General features: G+C 39.1%; 1 protein-coding gene across 8 annotated transcripts in view; it reads right to left on the reverse strand.

The window, feature by feature from the left end:
• CDK14 (cyclin dependent kinase 14) overlaps positions 1–20,272 on the reverse strand; it is a 716,891-nt gene that overhangs the window by 399,623 nt on the left and 296,996 nt on the right. For all 8 annotated transcript variants that reach the window (XM_067746465.1, XM_067746464.1, XM_067746468.1 and 5 more), the window contains one exon: positions 15,231–15,325. In XM_067746465.1, the coding sequence (XP_067602566.1) occupies positions 15,231–15,325 (95 nt within the window). The remainder of the gene's footprint in view (positions 1–15,230; positions 15,326–20,272) is intronic.

Here is a 20,272-nt window from a genome sequence, read left to right on the forward strand (position 1 = left end):
ATGTGAATATATATAATACAAAGGAAAGGTTTTGAAAAGTAGAAAGGGAAATAAAACTATACAGGCTGATTAAGTAGCTACCGACATTGTCTCTACATAGAAATCTGGCCATGTCAGCTTCAATAATTGCATTTGTGATGAACCATCATCCACATAACCATACTTATTAGACAAAATAACCTTAACTACAGTTGTTCTCTCCAGGTCTTATTAATTAAACAAGCCTTTTTTAACAGATGGGTCAACGGTAAATTACCTGAGGTCGTGTCAACCATCACAAAAATCATTTAAAATTAATGAAGTCATCTGAAAGTTTGTGTGAGTAAATACATACAAACAATATAAAGGAACCTGCTTAGATACAAATCCATAAGGAAGTGACTAAATATAAGAAAAAGGACCATGAAAATTTGACAAGACTGTCAAAGGACATAACAGGTAGAGAGAATCATTTTCTCCTCTTAATTCAACGTTGAATGCTTAACTGAATTTAAAACTGGTGCCGGGAGTATACTTTGGATGGGGGCACAAGGGTACCGAGTTTCTGATTTACTAAAAAACCCATCTGAAAGCATTTTATTTTGTTAAGGTACAATTCTTACTATAATATTAGTTCCTCCATTATTTATGAGAAGGATCAAGGGGTTGTAAATGTACTGGCAGATCAGGAATTACGTTTGCCATATGAACAGAATAAAAGAAGTAGTAAGAGAAATGGGTACCATCAAATCTTGAGCTGAGGTCCGCAATGAAAAGGTAGCAATGGCAACAGTGTTGTTTCATTAGCTATGTAGGACCCTGGAAAGAATCTAAAAAAGAGTGGATATATATGTATGTATAAGTGATTCACTTTGCTGAAAGTAACACAACACTGTAAATCAACTATACTCCAATAAAAAATTTTTTTAATTGGCCAGACTCTTCAAGAAAAAAAGGGAGAAGACTCAAATCAACAGAATTAGAAATGAAAAAGAAGTAACAACTGACACTGCAGATATACAAAAGATCATGAGAGATTACTACAAGCAACTCTATGCCAATAAAATGGACAACCTGGAAGAAGTGGACAAATTCTTAGAAATGCACAACCTGCCAAAACTGAATCAGGAAGAAACAGAAAATATGAACAGACCAATCACAAACACTGAAATTGAAACTGTGATTAAAAATCTTCCAACAAACAAAAGCCCAGGACCAGATGGCTTCACAGGCAATTTCTATCAAACATTTAGAGAAGAGCTAACACCTATCCTTCTCAAACTCTTCCAAAATATAGCAGAGGGAGGAAAACTCCCAAACTCATTCTATGAGGCCACCAACACCCTGATACCAAACCCAGACAAGGATGTCACAAAGAAAGAAAACTACAGGCCAATATCACCAATGAACATAGATGCAAAAATCCTCAACAAAATACTAGCAAACAGAATCCAACAGCACATTAAACTGATCATACACCATGATCAAGTGGGGTTTATTCCAGGAATGCAAGGATTCTTCAATATACGCAAATCAATCAATGTGATACACCACATTAACAAATTGAAGGAGAAAAACCATATGATCATCTCAATAGATGCAGAGAAAGCTTTTGACAAAATTCAACACCCATGTATGATAAAAACCCTGCAGAGAGTAGGCATAGAGGGAACTTTCCTCAACATAATAAAGGCCATATATGACAAACCCACAGCCAACATCGTCCTCAACGGTGAAAAACTGAAACCATTTCCACTAAGATCAGGAACAAGACAAGGTTGCCCACTCTCACCACTCTTATTCAACACAGTTTTAGAAGTTTTAGCCACAGTAATCAGAGAAGAAAAGGAAATAAAAGGAATCCAAATCGGAAAAGAAGACGTAAAGCTGTCACTGTTTGCAGATGACATGATACTATACATAGAGAATCCTAAAGATGCTACCAGAAAACTACTAGAGCTAATCACTGAATTTGGTAAAGTAGCAGGATACAAAATTAATGCACAGAAATCTCTGGCATTCCTATACACTAATGATGAAAAATCTGAAAGTGAAATCAAGAAAACACTCCCATTTACCACTGCAACAAAAAGAATAAGATACTAGGAATAAACCTACCTAAGGAGACAAAAGACCTGTATGCAGAAAATTATAAGACACTGATGAAAGAAATTAAAGATGATACAAATAGATGGAGAGAGATACCATGTTCTTGGATTGGAAGAATCAACATTGTGAAAATGACTCTACTACCCAAAGCAATCTACAGATTCAATGCAATCCCTATCAAACTACCAATGGCATTTTTCACAGAACTAGAACAAAAAATCTCACAATTTGTATGGAAACACAAAAGACCCCGAATAGCCAAAGGAATCTTGAGAACGAAAACGGAGCTGGAGGAATCAGGCTCCCTGACTTCAGAGTATACTACAAAGCTACAGTAATCAAGACAGTATGGTACTGGCACAAAAACAGAAAGATAGATCAATGCAACAGGATAGAAAGCCCAGAGATAAACCCACGCACATATGGTCACCTTATCTTTGATCAAGGAGGCAAGAATGTACAGTGGAGAAAGGACAGCCTCTTCAATAAGTGGTGCTGGGAAAACTGGACAGGTACATGTAAAAGTATGAAATTAGATCACTCCCTAACACCGTACACAAAAATAAGCTCAAAATGGATTAAAAACCTAAATGTAAGGCCAGACACTATCAATCTCTTAGAGGAAAACATAGGCAGAACACTCTATGACATAAATCACAGCAAGATCCTTTTTGACCCACCTCCTAGAGAAATGGAAATAAAAACAAAAATAAACAAATGGGACCTAATGAAACTGCAAAGCTTTTGCACAGCAAAGGAAACCATAAACAAGACCAAAAGACAACCCTCAGAATGGGAGAAAATATTTGCAAATGAAGCAACTGACAAAGGATTAATCTCCAAAATTTATAAGCAGCTCATGCAGCTCGATAACGAAAAAACAAACAACCCAATCCAAAAATGGGCAGAAGATCTAAACAGACATTTCTCCAAAGAAGATATACAGATTGCCAACAAACACATGAAAGAATGCTCAACATCATTAATCATTAGAGAAATGCAAATCAAAACTACAATGAGATATCATCTCACACCAGTTAGAATGGCCATCATCAAAAAATCTTGAAACAATAAATGCTGGAGAGGGTGTGGAGAAAAGGGAACCCTCTTGCACTGTTGGTGGGAATGTAAATTGATACAGCCACTGTGGAGAACAGTATGGAGGTTCCTTAAAAAACTACAAATAGAACTACCATATGACCCAGCAATCCCACTACTGGGCATATACCCTGAGAAAACCATAATTCAAAAAGGGTCATGTACCAAAATGTTCATTGCGGCTCTATTTACAATAGCCCGGAGATGGAAACAACCTAAGTGTCCATCATCGGATGAATGCATAAAGAAGATGTGGCACATATATACAGTGGAATATTACTCAGCCATAAAAAGAAACGAAATTGAGCTATTTCTAATGAGGTGGATAGACCTAGAGTCTGTCATACAGAGTGAAGTAAGTCAGAAAGAGAAAGACAAATACCATATGCTAACACATATATATGGAATTTAAGAAAAAAAATGTCATGAAAAACCTAGGGGTAAGACAGGTATAAAGACACAGACCTACTAGAAAATGGACTTGAGGATATGGGGAGGGGGAAGGGTAAGCTGTGACAAGGCGAGAGAGAGGCATGGACATTTATACATTACCAAACGTAAGGTAGATAGCTAGTGGGAAGCAGCCGCATAGCACAGGGAGATCAGCTCGGTGCTTTGTGACCGCCTGCAGGGGTGGGATAGGGAGGGTGGGAGGGAGGGAGACGCAAGAGGGAAGAGATATGGGAACATATGTATATGTATAACTGATTCACTTTGTTATAAAGCAGAAACTAACACACCATTATAAAGCAATTATACTCCAATAAAGATGTAAAAAAAAAAAGTAGCAATGGAATGGAAATCTTGTCCAAAATAAATTTATCCAATAGAAAAGGGAAGGGGAGCAATCAGTGTTCTATTTCATGCAGGTACCTCCTATATGGAAAGCCACAAATCACTTTGGTGAAATACGGGGAAAAGTAACTATGATGTCACTGTGAAGTTGCTTAGAATAGTGGAGAATACAAATGATAAATAACTAAAGAGAAATTACAATACTGGCACAGAGGAAAGATATGAGAATCACAGGGAAAAAATGGCTCTGTATCCCTAGAGTTTATCATTAACAAAGGAGTAGAGTAAGCATAGATTTTAAGAAAGCAGATTTTAACATTTTTCCCCCCCAAAAATAAAAGGAGATAAAAATTAAGAACTCAGCTCTGGAGTTGGACTGACTGTGTCTAAATCCTGGCTCTGCCCCTTAGCTGTGTGGTTGTGGGCAAGTTACTCAAACTTTATGGGCCTCAGTTTCTACATCTATAAAATGAGGGAAATAATCTCATCCCAAAGCTTTTCCAGAACTGGTAAAAGAAACAAAGGAAAAAGTAATAGGTGACATTCATTTGACAGGTGAGACACGGTTCTAAGCGCTGCAAAGGTATTCGTTCATAAATACTCTTCACAGCTGTGTGAAACCAATTCCATTATCAGCCCTATTTTAATAGGTGAGAAAATTGAGCTTAACCTAGTGTTCAATAAATATCAGCTTTATTTCATGACCCTAATTACCAAGGGAAAGCACCAAGAGAGACAGAAGATTCACATAAATAGACGTTATTTTAAAATTACAACTAGTATCAATGAAAAAAAATTGGCCAAGAGGAGAAACCAATGTGTTACACAGAAAGTTTAATGGTGTGTTTGAAGTTTTAAAGAACACCAATAAAAAGAGAAGAGCTATTTAAAAAGGATAATGTTCTCTTAGGACTAAGTCCTAAATGAGATCAACCTGGCAAGAAAAATGATTTCAGATTTATAGATTATCAGAACAAGAAAGGGGGAGACCAATTATCAGGGACATATGAATAGAGATCAAGTGACAGAGAAAGGAGAGCTCCTCAAATTTCTTCATCCAGAAAATATTTCAAGTGTTTTCTTAATCATTTTCTCTCTCCCTAAAAAGAGAGTAAAATCCGACTCCCTTGTTATAATCCATATACATACTCAATCCCCTCCCATTTAGTTTAAAGCCAAAACAACAAAAACATGTTTGCCCCTTCTTCTTGTTCTCCTTTCCTCCTCTGCCTCACTCCTCAAAAGAATAGCTTGCATTTCAGCCTCCATTTTTTCCCCTTTCTCTCTTGACCCAAAGCAATAAGGTCTCCAGCCCCACCAGCTCCCTGCACATACTTAAGAAAAACCTTCCTAATTGCAAATTTAATGGGTCCTTTTCAGGACTCATCTGATTTGTCTTTGCTGAATATCTGACACCATCATCTGCATTTTCAGCAACTCTCTTCCTTCCTTGGTGCTTGGCTGGTTTTCTTGTGCTCTCCCTAGGCAATCCCTCTCATACTATTTGGTTCTTCCTTTGTCCAACTCTGTTGGTGTTCTATTCTTTCATCTCTTCTATTTCACTCAGAGATGAGATATATTCTATTTTAATATAACCATTTTCCGTGCTTTACTTTGGGCAGTGTCCCAGGTGCACTCAACTCTCCAGAGCTTAACATTGAAAGTTTCCCAGGACATAAAGTGGGGAAAAAAAAAGTGTCACTGTTTAACCCAGCCCATTGCCTTCTCATTAGGAATTCAGCTTCCTCTGGGATCCCCAACAGGCCTCGTTTGTAACATTTACTTAGTTTCCCAGTATCTCTTCTTTCTCCTAAGAGGTTTAATCAGACACACAACAAAAGCCATTGGTTCCTTTTCTCCTTCCTCAGGGGCTTTTTTGTCTGCCAGTACCTGTGCTGCGCGCTAAGCTGCTTCAGAATTCACTCTCTTGTCTCACCCATCAGGCCAACTAGGAATGACGTCTATCTTATTCTCAGTTGAGTTACAACAGGGCTTTCGACTGTTAACCAAAGTTCCTGGTGTTTACAATTTTCCCTGGCTCAGTCTGTGCTGGTGGATCTGTAGGATCATTGATTAAAATCCCTGAAAACAGAGATAGTTAAAAACACAGCAATCCCAAGGAGACCATTTTGAACTAGAGACAGAACTATCTTTTAAATTTTCAAATAATTTGTTTATACAGGGAAATATATGTTTCCTTGAACCACAGAAGGAAGGGAGCACATATTTGCTTGGAATCAAACATTAAGCATGAAAAATGTCTCATGCCTGAGATCTTTAAAATAATTTCCTGTCTATTTGTTGAGCTCAGATATTTTTCTGAATAAAAGCCACTGAGCATGTATTATCTTTCCAGTTGTCAGATTTTAGTGACAAAGGAAGACATCACTCTCCAGTTCATTATGATGGGGCAACAAACAAGAGCCTGAAGTTAAACTTCGGGGGCAACCCAAGCATACTTAGGGAAAGAATCAGATCAAACCCCACTCCTTTTTTCCAAAGACTTCCTTTTTGATCCTGGCCTACCAGATCTCATATTCCTTAAAAAGCAGCCCAAATCGACAGTGTCTACAATCCAATTTTGCACTTGATTACCCTATGCAATTTGGAGTCCTAAATTTTCAAATACATGCCATCTCTCCATTATTATAATTGCTCCTAATGGTATAGTATACTCCTTTTGTATGCATCAGTGCTAAATAGACTGCACGCATTTGACTAAAATTCATTGACACTACAACACATTAGCTTTGGGCTCTAAAAGCTCCTGGTTTCACCCAAGCCCCGGCTTACTCATTAATTCATGTTTCAAATTTCCAATATTTCTGCTACCTTGAGTTACTCTGAGCCTATCATTTATGTCATGAGTAGTAAGGGATCTGGTTAAGTCATCTGCATTTTAGACTGATCAGTTGCTATTTCACAAACTTCCTGAAGTCTAGTCTCCATACCTTGCTGTCCAAGAGCATGTGCTGTACCTAAAACTCATTAATTGGCCACGAAACTTTTTAAATTAATTGACAAATCTTCATTAGAGGTTCAATGATAATCACAAACAATTCAAAACATCTCCCAAACGTTCACTACAATTAATGCTTCTAAATACTCGATTGGTCTCCATAGTACAACACTTTAATCAAATTTTGTTTTTTGGCAAAATGTTTTAGCAAGTTCTAGAGGAATAAAGCACTACATAAGGAAGCTGATCATACATTTTATCATCCAAATGGAGACACCGAATAGTAAAAACACTGAATTAGCAAAAAGGAGCGCTATTAATAATTACACAAAGACAACAAGCATAAACCAGGACTGTCCCAAGCAAACCATTATATAAGGTCCCCCTCTACACAAAGCACCTTACACCAAACTGGATCTTTATCCTTCTGGGGAATATTATGTAAAAGAGTGAGGTTAATCCAAGAAGTAGTCAATGAATATGTGGTCAGAAAAGATAAGTGAAAGAGCCCTGTGCAAAGGTAAGAGCAAAGATTTAATTCCCAACTAAAATGAAATCCAAACTGTATTGTGAGGTATTAAAACATGACCCAAAGATTATTTGACATTCTTCACTAAGAGGTACAGTCTGTGTTCCCCTCCCCTTGAATCTGGTCTCTTCAAATACTTGATAAATAAAGTAGGTGAAAGTGACACTGTGCCAGTTCTGGGCACAGGCCTTAAAACATAGGCAGCTTCCACTTTCTGTACCTTGGGATCTTCCCAGACCGGGGCACAAATCCGTGTCCCCTGCATCGGTAGGCAGACTCTCAACCACTGCGTCATCAGGGAAGCCCTATCACTTTACTTTTAACCTAAGTCTTTATACTTAAGGTGGGTTTTTGGTAAACAACATATAGTTGGGTCTTGTTTTTTATCTACTTTGACAATATCTGTCTTTTAATTGGTGTATTTAGACCAATTATATTCTAAGTGATTTTCATATAAGTGTATTAATAGCTATCCTGTTTGTAAACTGTTTTCTATTCATTGTACGTCCTTTTCCTTCTTTTTCTGCCCCCTCTGATTGAGCATTTTATGTGATTCCATTTTATATCTTTCTAGTGAATCATATATGGATCCCTCATATCCCAGTCCAGCTGTGCAAAATGATACCACATGGAGCAAAAACAAGCTTTTCCTGTCCGGCCCTTTCCCAAGAGGAGGTTCATGAACAAAATAAATGATAGTAGCTTTTTTAACTCTCTAAGCTTTGGGGCGGTTCATCTTGCAGTAATATGTAAGCAGAACATTCCTAAGGCGGTCCTCAAGGCCTTGCCAACTTTTCAAAACTCAGTTCATACCGATCTCCCCTGAACTCCCAGTCACATGGGGCTCTCCAAGTCTGTAGAAAATACCAAGCTCTTCTTAGGGGTCTGGCCTGAAACACTCTTATCCGTGCTCTTTACCTGGTTGGTCACATCTCCTCCTTCAGATCTAAGTGTAAATGTCCCCTCATCAGCAAGGCTTCCACTGTCCATCCAACTAAGATATACTCATTGCCCACCTCTCTCCCTCACATAAACATATATAACCCACTGCTCTCTTAGTTATTTTTCATAGCTCTCTTTTCCTCTTTGCAATTTAAAATTACAGATGTATCTGCTGACTCGAGTAATCTTTGCCTTCCCCACTAGATGACAGGTTCCATGGAAAGAGAAACTCAGTTTTGCCCACCATTACATATCCATTGCCTGGCCCAGTACACAGAACACACTATGGGCTCAGTAAATGTCTCCGACGGAAAGAGCTCTTTTACATGCGCAATGCCTCTCTGCATTGCTTGTTTAGACCAGGGCTTCTCAACTTTGGCACTATTGACACTTTGGACCAAACAATTCTTTGTTGCGGGAGACTGTCCTGTTCATTTGTATGATGTTTCACAACATCCCTGGCCTCTAGATGCCAGTAACACCACTACCGCTCCCTGAGTTATGAAACCAAAAATGTCTCCAGATATCAGCAAATGTATCCTGGTTTAAAATAAAAGGATGATAGTAACAATGAACAACTCAGGAATGTGGGTTTGCTTTAAACTGAAACCAATCTTATCGTCATGTCCTTCCTCTAGTCCTCCTCAAAAACCACTTAAACTGAACTAAGTGGTTTAAGTGGGAGAGAGATTCTAGGAGCCCTGACATTATGATAATTGGAAATTTCTACACTAACTCTTTCAAAATATTCCTCCACTATCCAAGGAATGCCTCCATTTTCACCAGCTGGACTACAACTCTGAAGACAGGAAATATCACTGATTGTTTTGAGGGTCTCCCAATCAAATGATCAAAGACCCTGATAATAAAAATGGCTAACAGAGGCCAACATTAAAACACTGTCTAACAGAAAAGTTATCCCTGTACAGTTTGGTCTAATAATTGAAATCATGGTTCTTGCTTAAACAATATACTCATTGTCACTTTTGTCAAAAAGATTAGGTATTGTTTGTTTATCTGCTGCAAGCTAAATGGAACCAGCTGTACCCATGAACCAGCTCCTAATGCCTTACATTCTTCCTGAAAAGGAAGTCAGGGCTGAATCTGCAATTTGAATAGCCTTTAAGGTTTTTGAAAATAAAATTAGCAGATGTTGGTGGGTGGGCTATTATCCTCCTTGGAGTAGGTAAGGATAAGAACTCTACTTTCATCTGTACACAAGGAGCACCAGATCTGAAAATCACATGACACAAAGTCCATTCATTTCATTAGTTTTTTTTTAAAAATCCAGTTTCTCTTGCACACTGTAATGCCATATTTTATGCATTAAATTACAAAGTTAACACTGATTGTATTATCATAGTATGATGCCATTTTCATATCCTGTGACTAATAGTGTGGTTACAGGCTTGATCTTTGAAGTGAGCTGTGATAATAAGCCTATGGACCCAAAGTCTAAAAGAAATCAGAGCAGACCTAATGAGAAACAGAGAGTGTAGCAGAGCCCGTAAAATGTAATCAGATTTGCCTCTCTTTTGTACAGAGTTCCTGTTTCTGGGTAGATAACCTCTCAGGATGCTGGAAGTCGGCATGACAGTCCAGGTGTCAACACTTAAGATTGAAACTTCAGTGAACCAAGAGTCCAGTGTTTTCCATCTGGGGATTTCTGACTTTCAGAATTCTTCAAACTCCTCCTGATAGTGTTTCAGTGGAGCTGACCTTCAGGGCCAGCAGTAAGAGCCACCTCTTTAATCTCACAGATTCTGAAAAGGTGGGTGACTGCTGCTGCCTTTCTTCTTGCTGCTGCTTGTTTTAATTAGCAGTATTTCTTCCTCCTATTTCTCAGGCGGCTTTGAAGAGCTCTTTGAAATGTATTTAGTGTATTTCAGTCTTGGTTTGGCCTAGTCTCTCAATTTATGAGGTCGTTGAATTCAAGTTCAATGATTCAGCACACACTGGCAGAATGAAATGCTAAAAGAAGACTGGCATTTTCAATCACATAAATCTCGTGTTACATAAAGTGACCAAATTCCTCCATTGTTCTTATGGACCTGAGATAACAATTTACAGCTGGCACAGACCAGTTTGGGCCGGCTCCTCTGTTTAGCGGGCTCCCGCAGGAGTAAGGTTTTGGCATCTCCACCTCAACAGAAACTGAAGATAAGCAGGAAAAAATGACCAGAAATCAGGATCATCTGTGGGACGACTTAGTCTGGGTAAGTCCAATACTCTAATTCCAGAGACGGAACAAAGAGCAAACTTTTTCTTTCTGTAAATGACACTAGAAGCATGAGAAAGGCAAAAGCAAGCAGCTACAGCCTCACAATCCTTTACAGTAGGAAGGAAAAGATTCTGTCCCAGGCAAGAGTAAAGGTTTATAGATTCTCACCACTCGGGGAAGGGTGTGGAACCCGGGAGAACTGGGGGTTCAGGCATGGGGTTGGGGGGAACTCGGGTGCACTCCAACTGCAGATCCCAGCACGCTGAGGAACACACAGGTCCCACCATACTCCAAGTTTGGGAGTTGAGATGGCTGGTGCTCATAGCTCTTACCTACAACAGCCAGGCATCCGTGGGTGCTCACATATAAACAACCCACCAACTTGTCCAAATTATACTGTCTAATGCCAATCCCACTTGAACACTCAAACATAACACTTTCGCTTTTATCAAAATTTGCACAATAATTCAAATAAATAATTAATTTTACTTTAAGGCCCTCAGGCTTTAACAGATGTTGTGAAGAGTCTGGTGAAAATTTCATTATATGTGGTTAGAGGACCAAGTCCCAAAAGGGAACTCTCCCAAGGAGTCCTACAAATATACACAGGGATGAGGGAGGCTTGATTTAAAAGCACATGAGGCTGTGAATTCAGTCACCACTGGAGAGCACACATTTAAAATACTTTATTCAACCTCATCCTCTCTTCCTTCCTTTTGAAACCCCACAGCATTTTACCTGGGCCTTTCTTACTGCATTCTATCTTATATAGAATACACTACGTTCTAACTCATACAGAGTTCTTTACATATATGGACCGTCTCCCGTCCAGACTGTTAAGTTTCCTGAGGGCAGAATCTGTATCTAAATTCCCTCTTTTTCACCTACAGCATAGAAGGGGCATAAAAACAACATAACAAACACTCATCATTAATTAAATAAGCTAAAAAACTGTTAACCAGTCTCTTAATGTATTGATACAAATGTCCTTGGGAAACAGATGATTTCAAGGGGCTGAACTAAAGACATTTTTAAATACCACATGTTTTAAAATGTAGCATATTATACACTGCATGATTTTTTAAAATCCTAAATTAAATGCTACAGGGATTTAGAAGAGAGAACATAACCAGGAAATCAAACTAGGATAAAGATTAGTAGCAAGAGTGATGATAAACTGCCTCCCTTCCCCAGACAGAAACACACACATGCACAAAGAAAGTATTAAGAAGCTGGAGAACACTGGTTTCAAAACAAAACAAAACAAATCTCTACTCAAATATAAAACCGTGGGAAGTTCAAAGCTTTTTTTTTTTTAATAGGAAAACTTATTTGTGAGTGTTGTATGTTGAAATGGTTGCAGTTAACCAGCCACATTCTTCAGAGGCAAGCTCATTACCAAGAGGGCTACACAGTACAGGAATCTCAGTCAACTTCTCCCCAACCTATGTATCCCTACAGGAATAAGAAACTCAAGAGAATTCAAGAGTAATAAAAAGTCTTTATACTTCTTCTCAGGTTTCTAAACAATGGCTGACAGCAACTGTATCAAAGTCAACAATTACACAAATCTTTTGATGGGGGGATAGCCTTTGCTCATATATTTGAACCATGAAATAAAAGACGACTTACATATATCATAAATGGAGATGAAGAAGAATATTATCATGAACACAATGCCAAATTAGTGAGGTTTGAAATTAATGAGTGTTATAGATTGAACTGTATCCTCCAAAAAAGAAATGTTGACGTTCTAACCCCTAAAACCTCAGAATGTGACCTTATTTGGAAATAGGGTCTTTATAGAAGTAATCAAGCTAAAGTGAGGTCATTACAGTGGGCCCTAATCCAAAATGACTAGTAGTCTTATAAAAAGGGGAAATTTGGATGTGGAGACAAACACACCAAGAGAGAGAACACCATGTGACCATAAAGGCAGACATCAGGGTGATGCATCTACGAGCCAGGAATGCCAAAGATTGCCAGCACACCGCAGAAGCTAGGAGAGAGGCATGGAACAGATTCTCCCTTACAGGACCAACCCGCAGAAAGAAACCAACTCTGCCAATACCTTGATCTTAGATCTAGCCTCCAGAACTAAGAGATGATAAATTTCTGTTGTTTTAGCCACCCACTCTATGGTATTTGTTTTAGCAGTCCTAGCAAACGAATACAATGAGGTTTATTGCAAAATCCAAACTTGACACCTGTAATTCAATACACATATATATAAAATGCTCACCAACTGAGTATCATGGGTATCTCTACAAATGCCATGCAGCTTTGTTGCAAGATAACGATAGCTGCTCTTGGGGTAGATGCTAAATATAACGTTTAAAGATGGAGGCAGGGATGCAGACAGCTATGGGAAAGTGGTGAGGCGTACTGGAACAGGGATCCTAACATTCAGTTGACTCTTTAAATTACATAGTGCTTTAGGAGACACACCAAATTCAGCTCTCTTAATGTTGCTAGATGGCACTAACTGTTGTTCTTTGGCCTGACCTTGCCACCATAAAGCAAATAAGCACAAGCAGCCTGCCATCTCCTAAAGCAGGTGAGTGGTCAATGGCTTTCATCTCCAGCTGGAGGAAATTAAATAGTACATGTGACCAGCAAGCTTTAAACTGCTTGAGAAATGCTGACAAGATACATTGAGACCTGATGGAGTGAAAAGTATTAACTGTCCAGAACTATCCTTCTCAAAGATTGCAGTCTTTCTTTTATTTGGGCATAATAAATGGAGAATGTTTCAACTATCTTTCAAGATTTTGTCATAAATCTTAAAGTTAAACATTTAATAGTTATTATCTTGCATTTGGAAATTAGCTGAGCATATCTCTGGTGGGAAGGCACTTCAAAATGACTGGTTTGTTTCCTTATAATGAAATAGTATGTTTGCTTCTGTTTGATCCACCATTAAAACAAATCAGAGCATCTGGGAGAACCACCTGGAATACTCAACAAGGACCAAGTCTTTCCAAGAAGGCCTTATCCTGTGGAAGCAGTATGTAAAATGGTTAGGAAAAGATGACCTCAAACCATAAAGACATGAGCCAAGACAAGTTCTGTCACTAATAACCTGTACTGACTTGGACAAGTGACTAAATTTCTCTAAGCACCAAGATGTCTGGTCCAGCAGAGATTATAGTAATATAAAAATGGGACCTTTCTTATAGAGTGTTGTGAAGAATAAATGAGACAATGAATACACCATATTTTACACAAAATAATTGCTTAATCCAGTGTAGTTATCTTCACCTTATTAACATGAAAGTTTCAAGTAATTTTTACACAGTAGAGTACTATTTTTCCTTAGGAAAAAATACAAAAACTTGGGACACAACCACTATTGAAATTAACTCAACCATTTATGCCATCACCGTGACATTCCATAATGCTTAAGAGACACAGTGAAGTCATTAACAGCCCTCTGGATTTTTTTTTCCTTCCCCATCATATTTTTCTTCTATTCAAATTTTTTAAAGGCTTTTTTTGGGCAAATGTCTAAGAGTCAAAATTAAAACTCAATTTTGATCTACAGCATTTCTGAATTTCCTTACTTACATATCTTCCTTTATCAGGAATATTCCTTCATCTTAACTTGAAAACTATGAACAAAGGTATAAGACTACATTCCAGAAAAGCCAAAGAGTACCTAAATAAGCACATAGTCAAAATTTCCAATTATGTGTTTAGAATGATCCTTCAGAGAATTGTCTTCTCTATCTCTTTAATTACTTAGCTTAGTTAGTAATTCAATTACTGCTGAGTAATTAGTTAGAATTTCCTATCTTACACAATGACTTAAAAGGGAGACAATAACAAGGATAGTTTAGAAAAAATTTTTTCAACACTGCTTGGTACTTTTATTAAGGTAAAATGAGGCTTCTGTATCCTGTAGTTATTTCAGGAAGAGTATTCAAAGTTTCTACAAGCTACATGCCACCAAATCTGTGCTCTTATTCAATATGGGAGAGGGAGGAGGCCTATCAGAAACATAGAGGGGCAAGCTTTTTAAGAACCCAAATCTGTGCCCTGACCCTGAGAGAATGTGGGGGAAGAGGACAAAGGGGGGAAGAGTTGTTTCTCTGTGTGGAAATATATGCAGCATGACGCCAAAGGACACAGGAAGAAAGAAAGAGTTTGCAGTTTGTTTAATTAAGTGACTTCTGAAAGATGGAGTAAAAGCTCAAGTTAAAAAGATGTCAGGAATAATCAATACATTTGGCTTTGTCAAATCAGTACTCTTATTCTTAAGCAAATGCTAAACCTCCATGAGAAATTAATCACATCATTCACCTGGAAATGAATTCTCATTTGAGGGTTCCAATGAGAGAAAGAGAAAACAAAGTTGGAAGAGAGGAAGGACAGAAAAGATAAATTGGACAGGTCTGCAAAACTGTTGGCTCACGGAGAAAAGCAATTCTTTTACAATTCTTTTACAATCGTTAAAACAATGACAACAACGATAACAACAAAAAACCTGAGGGAGGAAAATCTATTGTGTATTAAATAAAAATTATTTAAACATACTGTTACTAGTAAGAGAACAGGTATATTTTACATGTGAAATATTCAAAAATTAATGAACTTACTTGCTTTTTCCTTTGTATACTGTAGCATAAGATCCTTCTCCTAGTTTTTCCAGTTTTTCATATGAGTCAGCTTTTCCAAATTTGGGACTTGTTGGCTAAAAATGAAGCAGAGGGTAAACAAAATAGATAGTATCAGACTAATTAACAATGAATAGGGGGGACGAGGGGAAGATGGCGGAAGAGTAAGACTCGGAGATCACCTTCCTCCTCACAGATACACCAGAAATACACCTACACGTGGAACAACTCCTACAGAACACCTGCTGAACGCTGGCAGAAGACCTCAGACCTCCCAAAAGGCAAAAAACTCCCCACGTACCTGGGTAGGGCAAAAGAAAGAACAGAGACAAAAGAATAGGGATGGGACCTGCACCAGTGGGAGGGAGCAGTGAAGGACGAAAAGTTTCCACACACTAGGAAGCCCCTTCGCGGGCGGAGACTGCAGGTGGCGGAGGGGGAAAGCTTCGAAGCGGCGGAGGAGAGCACAGCAACAGGGTGCGGAGAGAAAAGTGGAGAGATTCCCTCACAGAGGATCAGTGCCGACCAGCACTCACCAGCCCGAGAGGCTTGTCTGCTCACCCGCTGGGGCGGGCGGGGCTGCGAGCTGAGGCTCCAGCTTTGTTCAGAGCGCAGGGAGAGGACTGGGGTTGGCGGCGTGAACACAGCCTGAAGGGGTTAGTGCACCACGGCTAGCCCGGAGGGAGTCCGGGAAAAGGTCTGGAGCCGCGGAAGAGGCAAGAGACTTTTTCTTCCTTCTTTGTTTCCTGGTGCGCGAGGAGACAGGATTGAGAGCGCTGCTTAAAGGAACTCCAGAGACAGGCGCGAGCCGCGGCTGAAAGCGCGGACCCCAGAGACGGGTGAGAGACATTAAGGCTGCTGCTGCCGCCAGCAAGGGGACTCTGTGCGAGCACAGGTCACTATCCACACCCCCCTTCCAGGGAGCGTGTGCAGCCCGCCGCTGCCAGGTTCCTGGGATACAGGGACAACTTCCCCGGGAGAACGCACGGCGCGCCTCAGGTTGCTGCAACGTCACGCCGGCCTCTGACGCGCAGGCCCGCCCCGCATTCCGTGCCCCTCCCTCCGCCAGCCTGAGTGAGCCAGAGCCTCCTAATCAGCGGCTCCCTTAACCCTGTCCTGTCTGAGCGAAGAACAGACGCCCTCCAGCGACCTGAACGCAGAGGCGGGGCCCAATCCAAAGATGAGCCCCTGGGAGCTGTGCAAACAAAGAAGAGAAAGGGAAATCTCTCCCAGCAGCCTCAGGTGCAGCGGATTAAAGCTCCACAATCAACTTAATGTGCCCTGCATCTGTGGAATACCTGAATAGACAACGAATCATCCCAAATTGAGGTGGACTCCGAAAGCAAGATTTATTATTTTTTCCCCTTTTCCTATTTTTCTGAGTGTGTATGTGTATGCTTCTGTGTGAAATTTTGTCTGTATAGCTTTGCTTCCACCATTTGTCCTAGGGTTCTACCCGTCCGTTTTTTTTTCTTAATAATTAATTTTAATAACTTTATTTTACTTTATCTTCCTTCTTTCTTTCTTTCCTTCCTTTCCTCCTTTAGACAACAAATCATCCCAAATTGAGGAGGGGAACTTTGAGAGCAAGATTTATGCTTTTTTCCCCTTTTCCTCTTTTTGTCAATGTCTATGTGCATGCTTCTGTGTGAGATTTCGTCTGTATAGCTTTGCTTCAACCATTTGTCCCAAGATTCTATCCGTCCATTTTTTTTTAATTTTTCTCTTAATAATTATTTTTTAATTTAATAACTCTATTATATTTTACTTTATTTTACTTTATCTTCCTTCTTTCTTTCTTTTTTCCTTCCTTCCTTCCTTCCTCCCACCGTCCCTCCCTCCCTCCCTCGTCTTTCTTTCCTTCTTCTTTCTTCCTTCCTTCCTTCCTTTCTTTCTTTCTTCCTACTTCTACTAATTCTTTCTCTCTACTTTTTCTCCCTTTTATTCTGAGCCATGTGGATGAAAGGCTCTTGGTGCTGAAGCCAGGAGTCAGTGCTGTGCCTCTGACCTGAGAGAGCCAACTTCAGGGCACTGTTCCACAAGAGACCTCCCAGTTCCACATAATATCAAACGGCAAAAATCTGCCAGACATCTCCATCTCAACGCCAGAACCCAGCTTCACTCAACGACCAGCAAGCTACAGTGCTGGACACCCTAGGTCAAACAACTAGCAAAACAGGAACAGAACCCCACCCATTAGCAGAGAGGCTGCCTAAAATCATAATAAGTCCACAGACACCCCAAAACACACCACCAGATGTGGACCTGCCCACCAGAAAGACAAGATCCAGCCTCATCCACCAGAACACAGGCACTAGTCCCCTCCACCACAAAGCTTACACAACCCACTGAACCAACCTTAGCCACTAGGGACAGACACCAAAAACAAAGGGAACTAGGAACCTGCAGCCTGCAAAAAGGAGACCTCAAACACAGTAAGATAAGCAAAATGGGAAGACAGGAAAACACACCGCAGATGAAGGAGCAAGATAAAAACCCACCAGACCTAACAAATGAAGAGGAAATAGGCAGTCTACCTGAAAAAGAATTCAAAGTAATGATAGTAAAGATGATCCAAAATCTTGGAAATAGAATAGACAAAATGCAAGAAACATTTAACAAGGACCTAGGAGAACTAAGGATGAAACAAACAATAATGAACAACACAATAAATGAAATGAAAAATACTCTAGGTGGGATCAATAGCAGAATAACAGAGGCAGAAGAACGGATAAGTGACCTGGAAGATAAAATAGTGGAAATAATTACTGCAGAGCAGAATAAAGAAAAAAGAATGAAAAGAACTGAGGACAGTCTCAGAGACCTCTGGGACAACATCAAACGCACCAACATTCGAATTATAGGGGTTCCAGAAGAAGAAGAGAAAAAGAAAGGGACTGAGAAAATATTTGAAGAGATTATAGTTGAAAACTTCCCCAATATGGGAAAGGAAATAGTTAATCAAGTCCAGGAAGCACAGAGAGTCCCATACAGGATAAATCCAAGGAGAAATACGCCAAGACACATATTAATCAAACTGTCAAAAATTAAATACAAAGAAAGCATATTAAAAGTAGCAAGGGAAAAACAACAAATAACACACAAGGGAATCGCCATAAGGTTAACAGCTGATCTTTCAGCAGAAACTCTGCAAGCCAGAAGAGAGTGGCAGGACATATTTAAATTAATGAAGGAGAAAAACCTGCAACCAAGATTACTCTACACAGCAAGGATCTCATTCAGATTTGATGGAGAAATTAAAACCTTTACAGACAAGCAAAAGCTGAGAGAGTTCAGCACCACCAAACCAGCTTTACAACAACTGCTAAAGGAACTTCTCTAGGCAAGAAACACAAGAGAAGGAAAAGACCTACAATAACGAACCCAAAACAATTAAGAAAATGGGAAAAGGAACATACATATTGATAATTACCTTAAATGTAAATGGACTAAATGCTCCCACCAAAAGACACAGACTGGCTGAATGGATACAAAAACAAGACCCATATATATGCTGTCTACAAGAGACCCACTTCAGACCTAGAGACACATACTAACTGAAGGTAAGGGGATGGAAAAAGATATTCCATGCAAATGGAAATCAAAAGAAAGCTAGAGTAGCAATTCTCATATCAGACAAAAACAGACTTTAAAATAAAGACTATTACAAGAGACAAAAAAGGACACTACATAACAATCAAGGGATCGATCCAAGAAGAAGATATAACAATTGTAAATATTTATGCACCCAACATAGGAGCACCTCAATACATAAGGCAAATACTAACAGCCATAAAAGGGGAAATCGACAGTAACACATTCATAGTAGGGGACTTTAACACCCCACTTTCACCAATGGACAGATCATCCAAAATGAAAATAAATAAGGAAACACAAGCTTTAAATGCTACATTAAACAAGATGGATTTAATTGATATTTATAGGACACTCCATCCAAAAACAACAGAATACACATTTTTCTCAAGTGCTCATGGAACATTCTCCAGGATAGATCATATCTTGGGTCACAAATCAAGCCCTGGTAAATTTAAGAAAATTGAAATTGTATCAAGTATCTTTTCCGACCACAACGCTATGAGACTACATATCAATTACAGAAAAAGATCTGTACAAAATACAAACACATGGAGCCTAAACAATACACTACGTAATAACGAAGTGATCACTGAAGAAATCAAAGAGGAAATTAAAAAATACCTAGAAACAAATGACAATGGAGACACGACAACCCCAAACCTACGGGATGCAACAAAAACAGTTCTAAGAGGGAAGTTTATAGCAATACAAGCCCACCTTAAGAAACAGGAAACATCTCGAATAAACAACCTAACCTTGCACCTAAAGCACTTAGAGAAAGAAGAACAAAAAACCCCGCAAAGTTAGCAGGAGGAAAGAAATCATAAAAATCAGATCAGAAATAAATGAAAAAGAAATGAAGGAAACGATAGCAAAGATCAATAAAACTAAAAGCTGGTTCTTTGAGAAGATAAACAAAATAGATAAACCACTGGCCAGACTCATCAAGAAAAAAAGGGAGAAGACTCAAATCCATAGAATTAGAAATGAAAAAGGAGAAGTAACAACTGACACTGCAGAAATACAAAAGATCATGAGAGATTACTACAAGCAACTATATGCCAATAAAATGGACAACCTGGAAGAAGTGGACAAATTCTTAGAAATGCACAACCTGCCAAAACTGAATCAGGAAGAAATAGAAAATATGAACAGACCAATCAACAAGCACTGAAATTGAAACTGTGATTAAAAATCTTCCAACAAACAAAAGCCCAGGACCAGATGGCTTCACAGGCGAATTCTATCAAACATTTAGAGAAGAGCTAACACCTATCCTTCTCAAACTCCTCCAAAATATAGCAGAGGGAGGAACACCCCCTAATTCATTCTACGAGGTCACCATCACCTTGATATCAAAACCAGACAAGGATGTCACAAAGAAAGAAAACTACAGGCCAATATCACCAATGAACATAGATGCAAAA

The sequence above is a fragment of the Pseudorca crassidens genome, chromosome 8 (genome assembly GCF_039906515.1).
Source record: "Pseudorca crassidens isolate mPseCra1 chromosome 8, mPseCra1.hap1, whole genome shotgun sequence".
NCBI lineage: Eukaryota > Metazoa > Chordata > Mammalia > Artiodactyla > Delphinidae > Pseudorca > Pseudorca crassidens.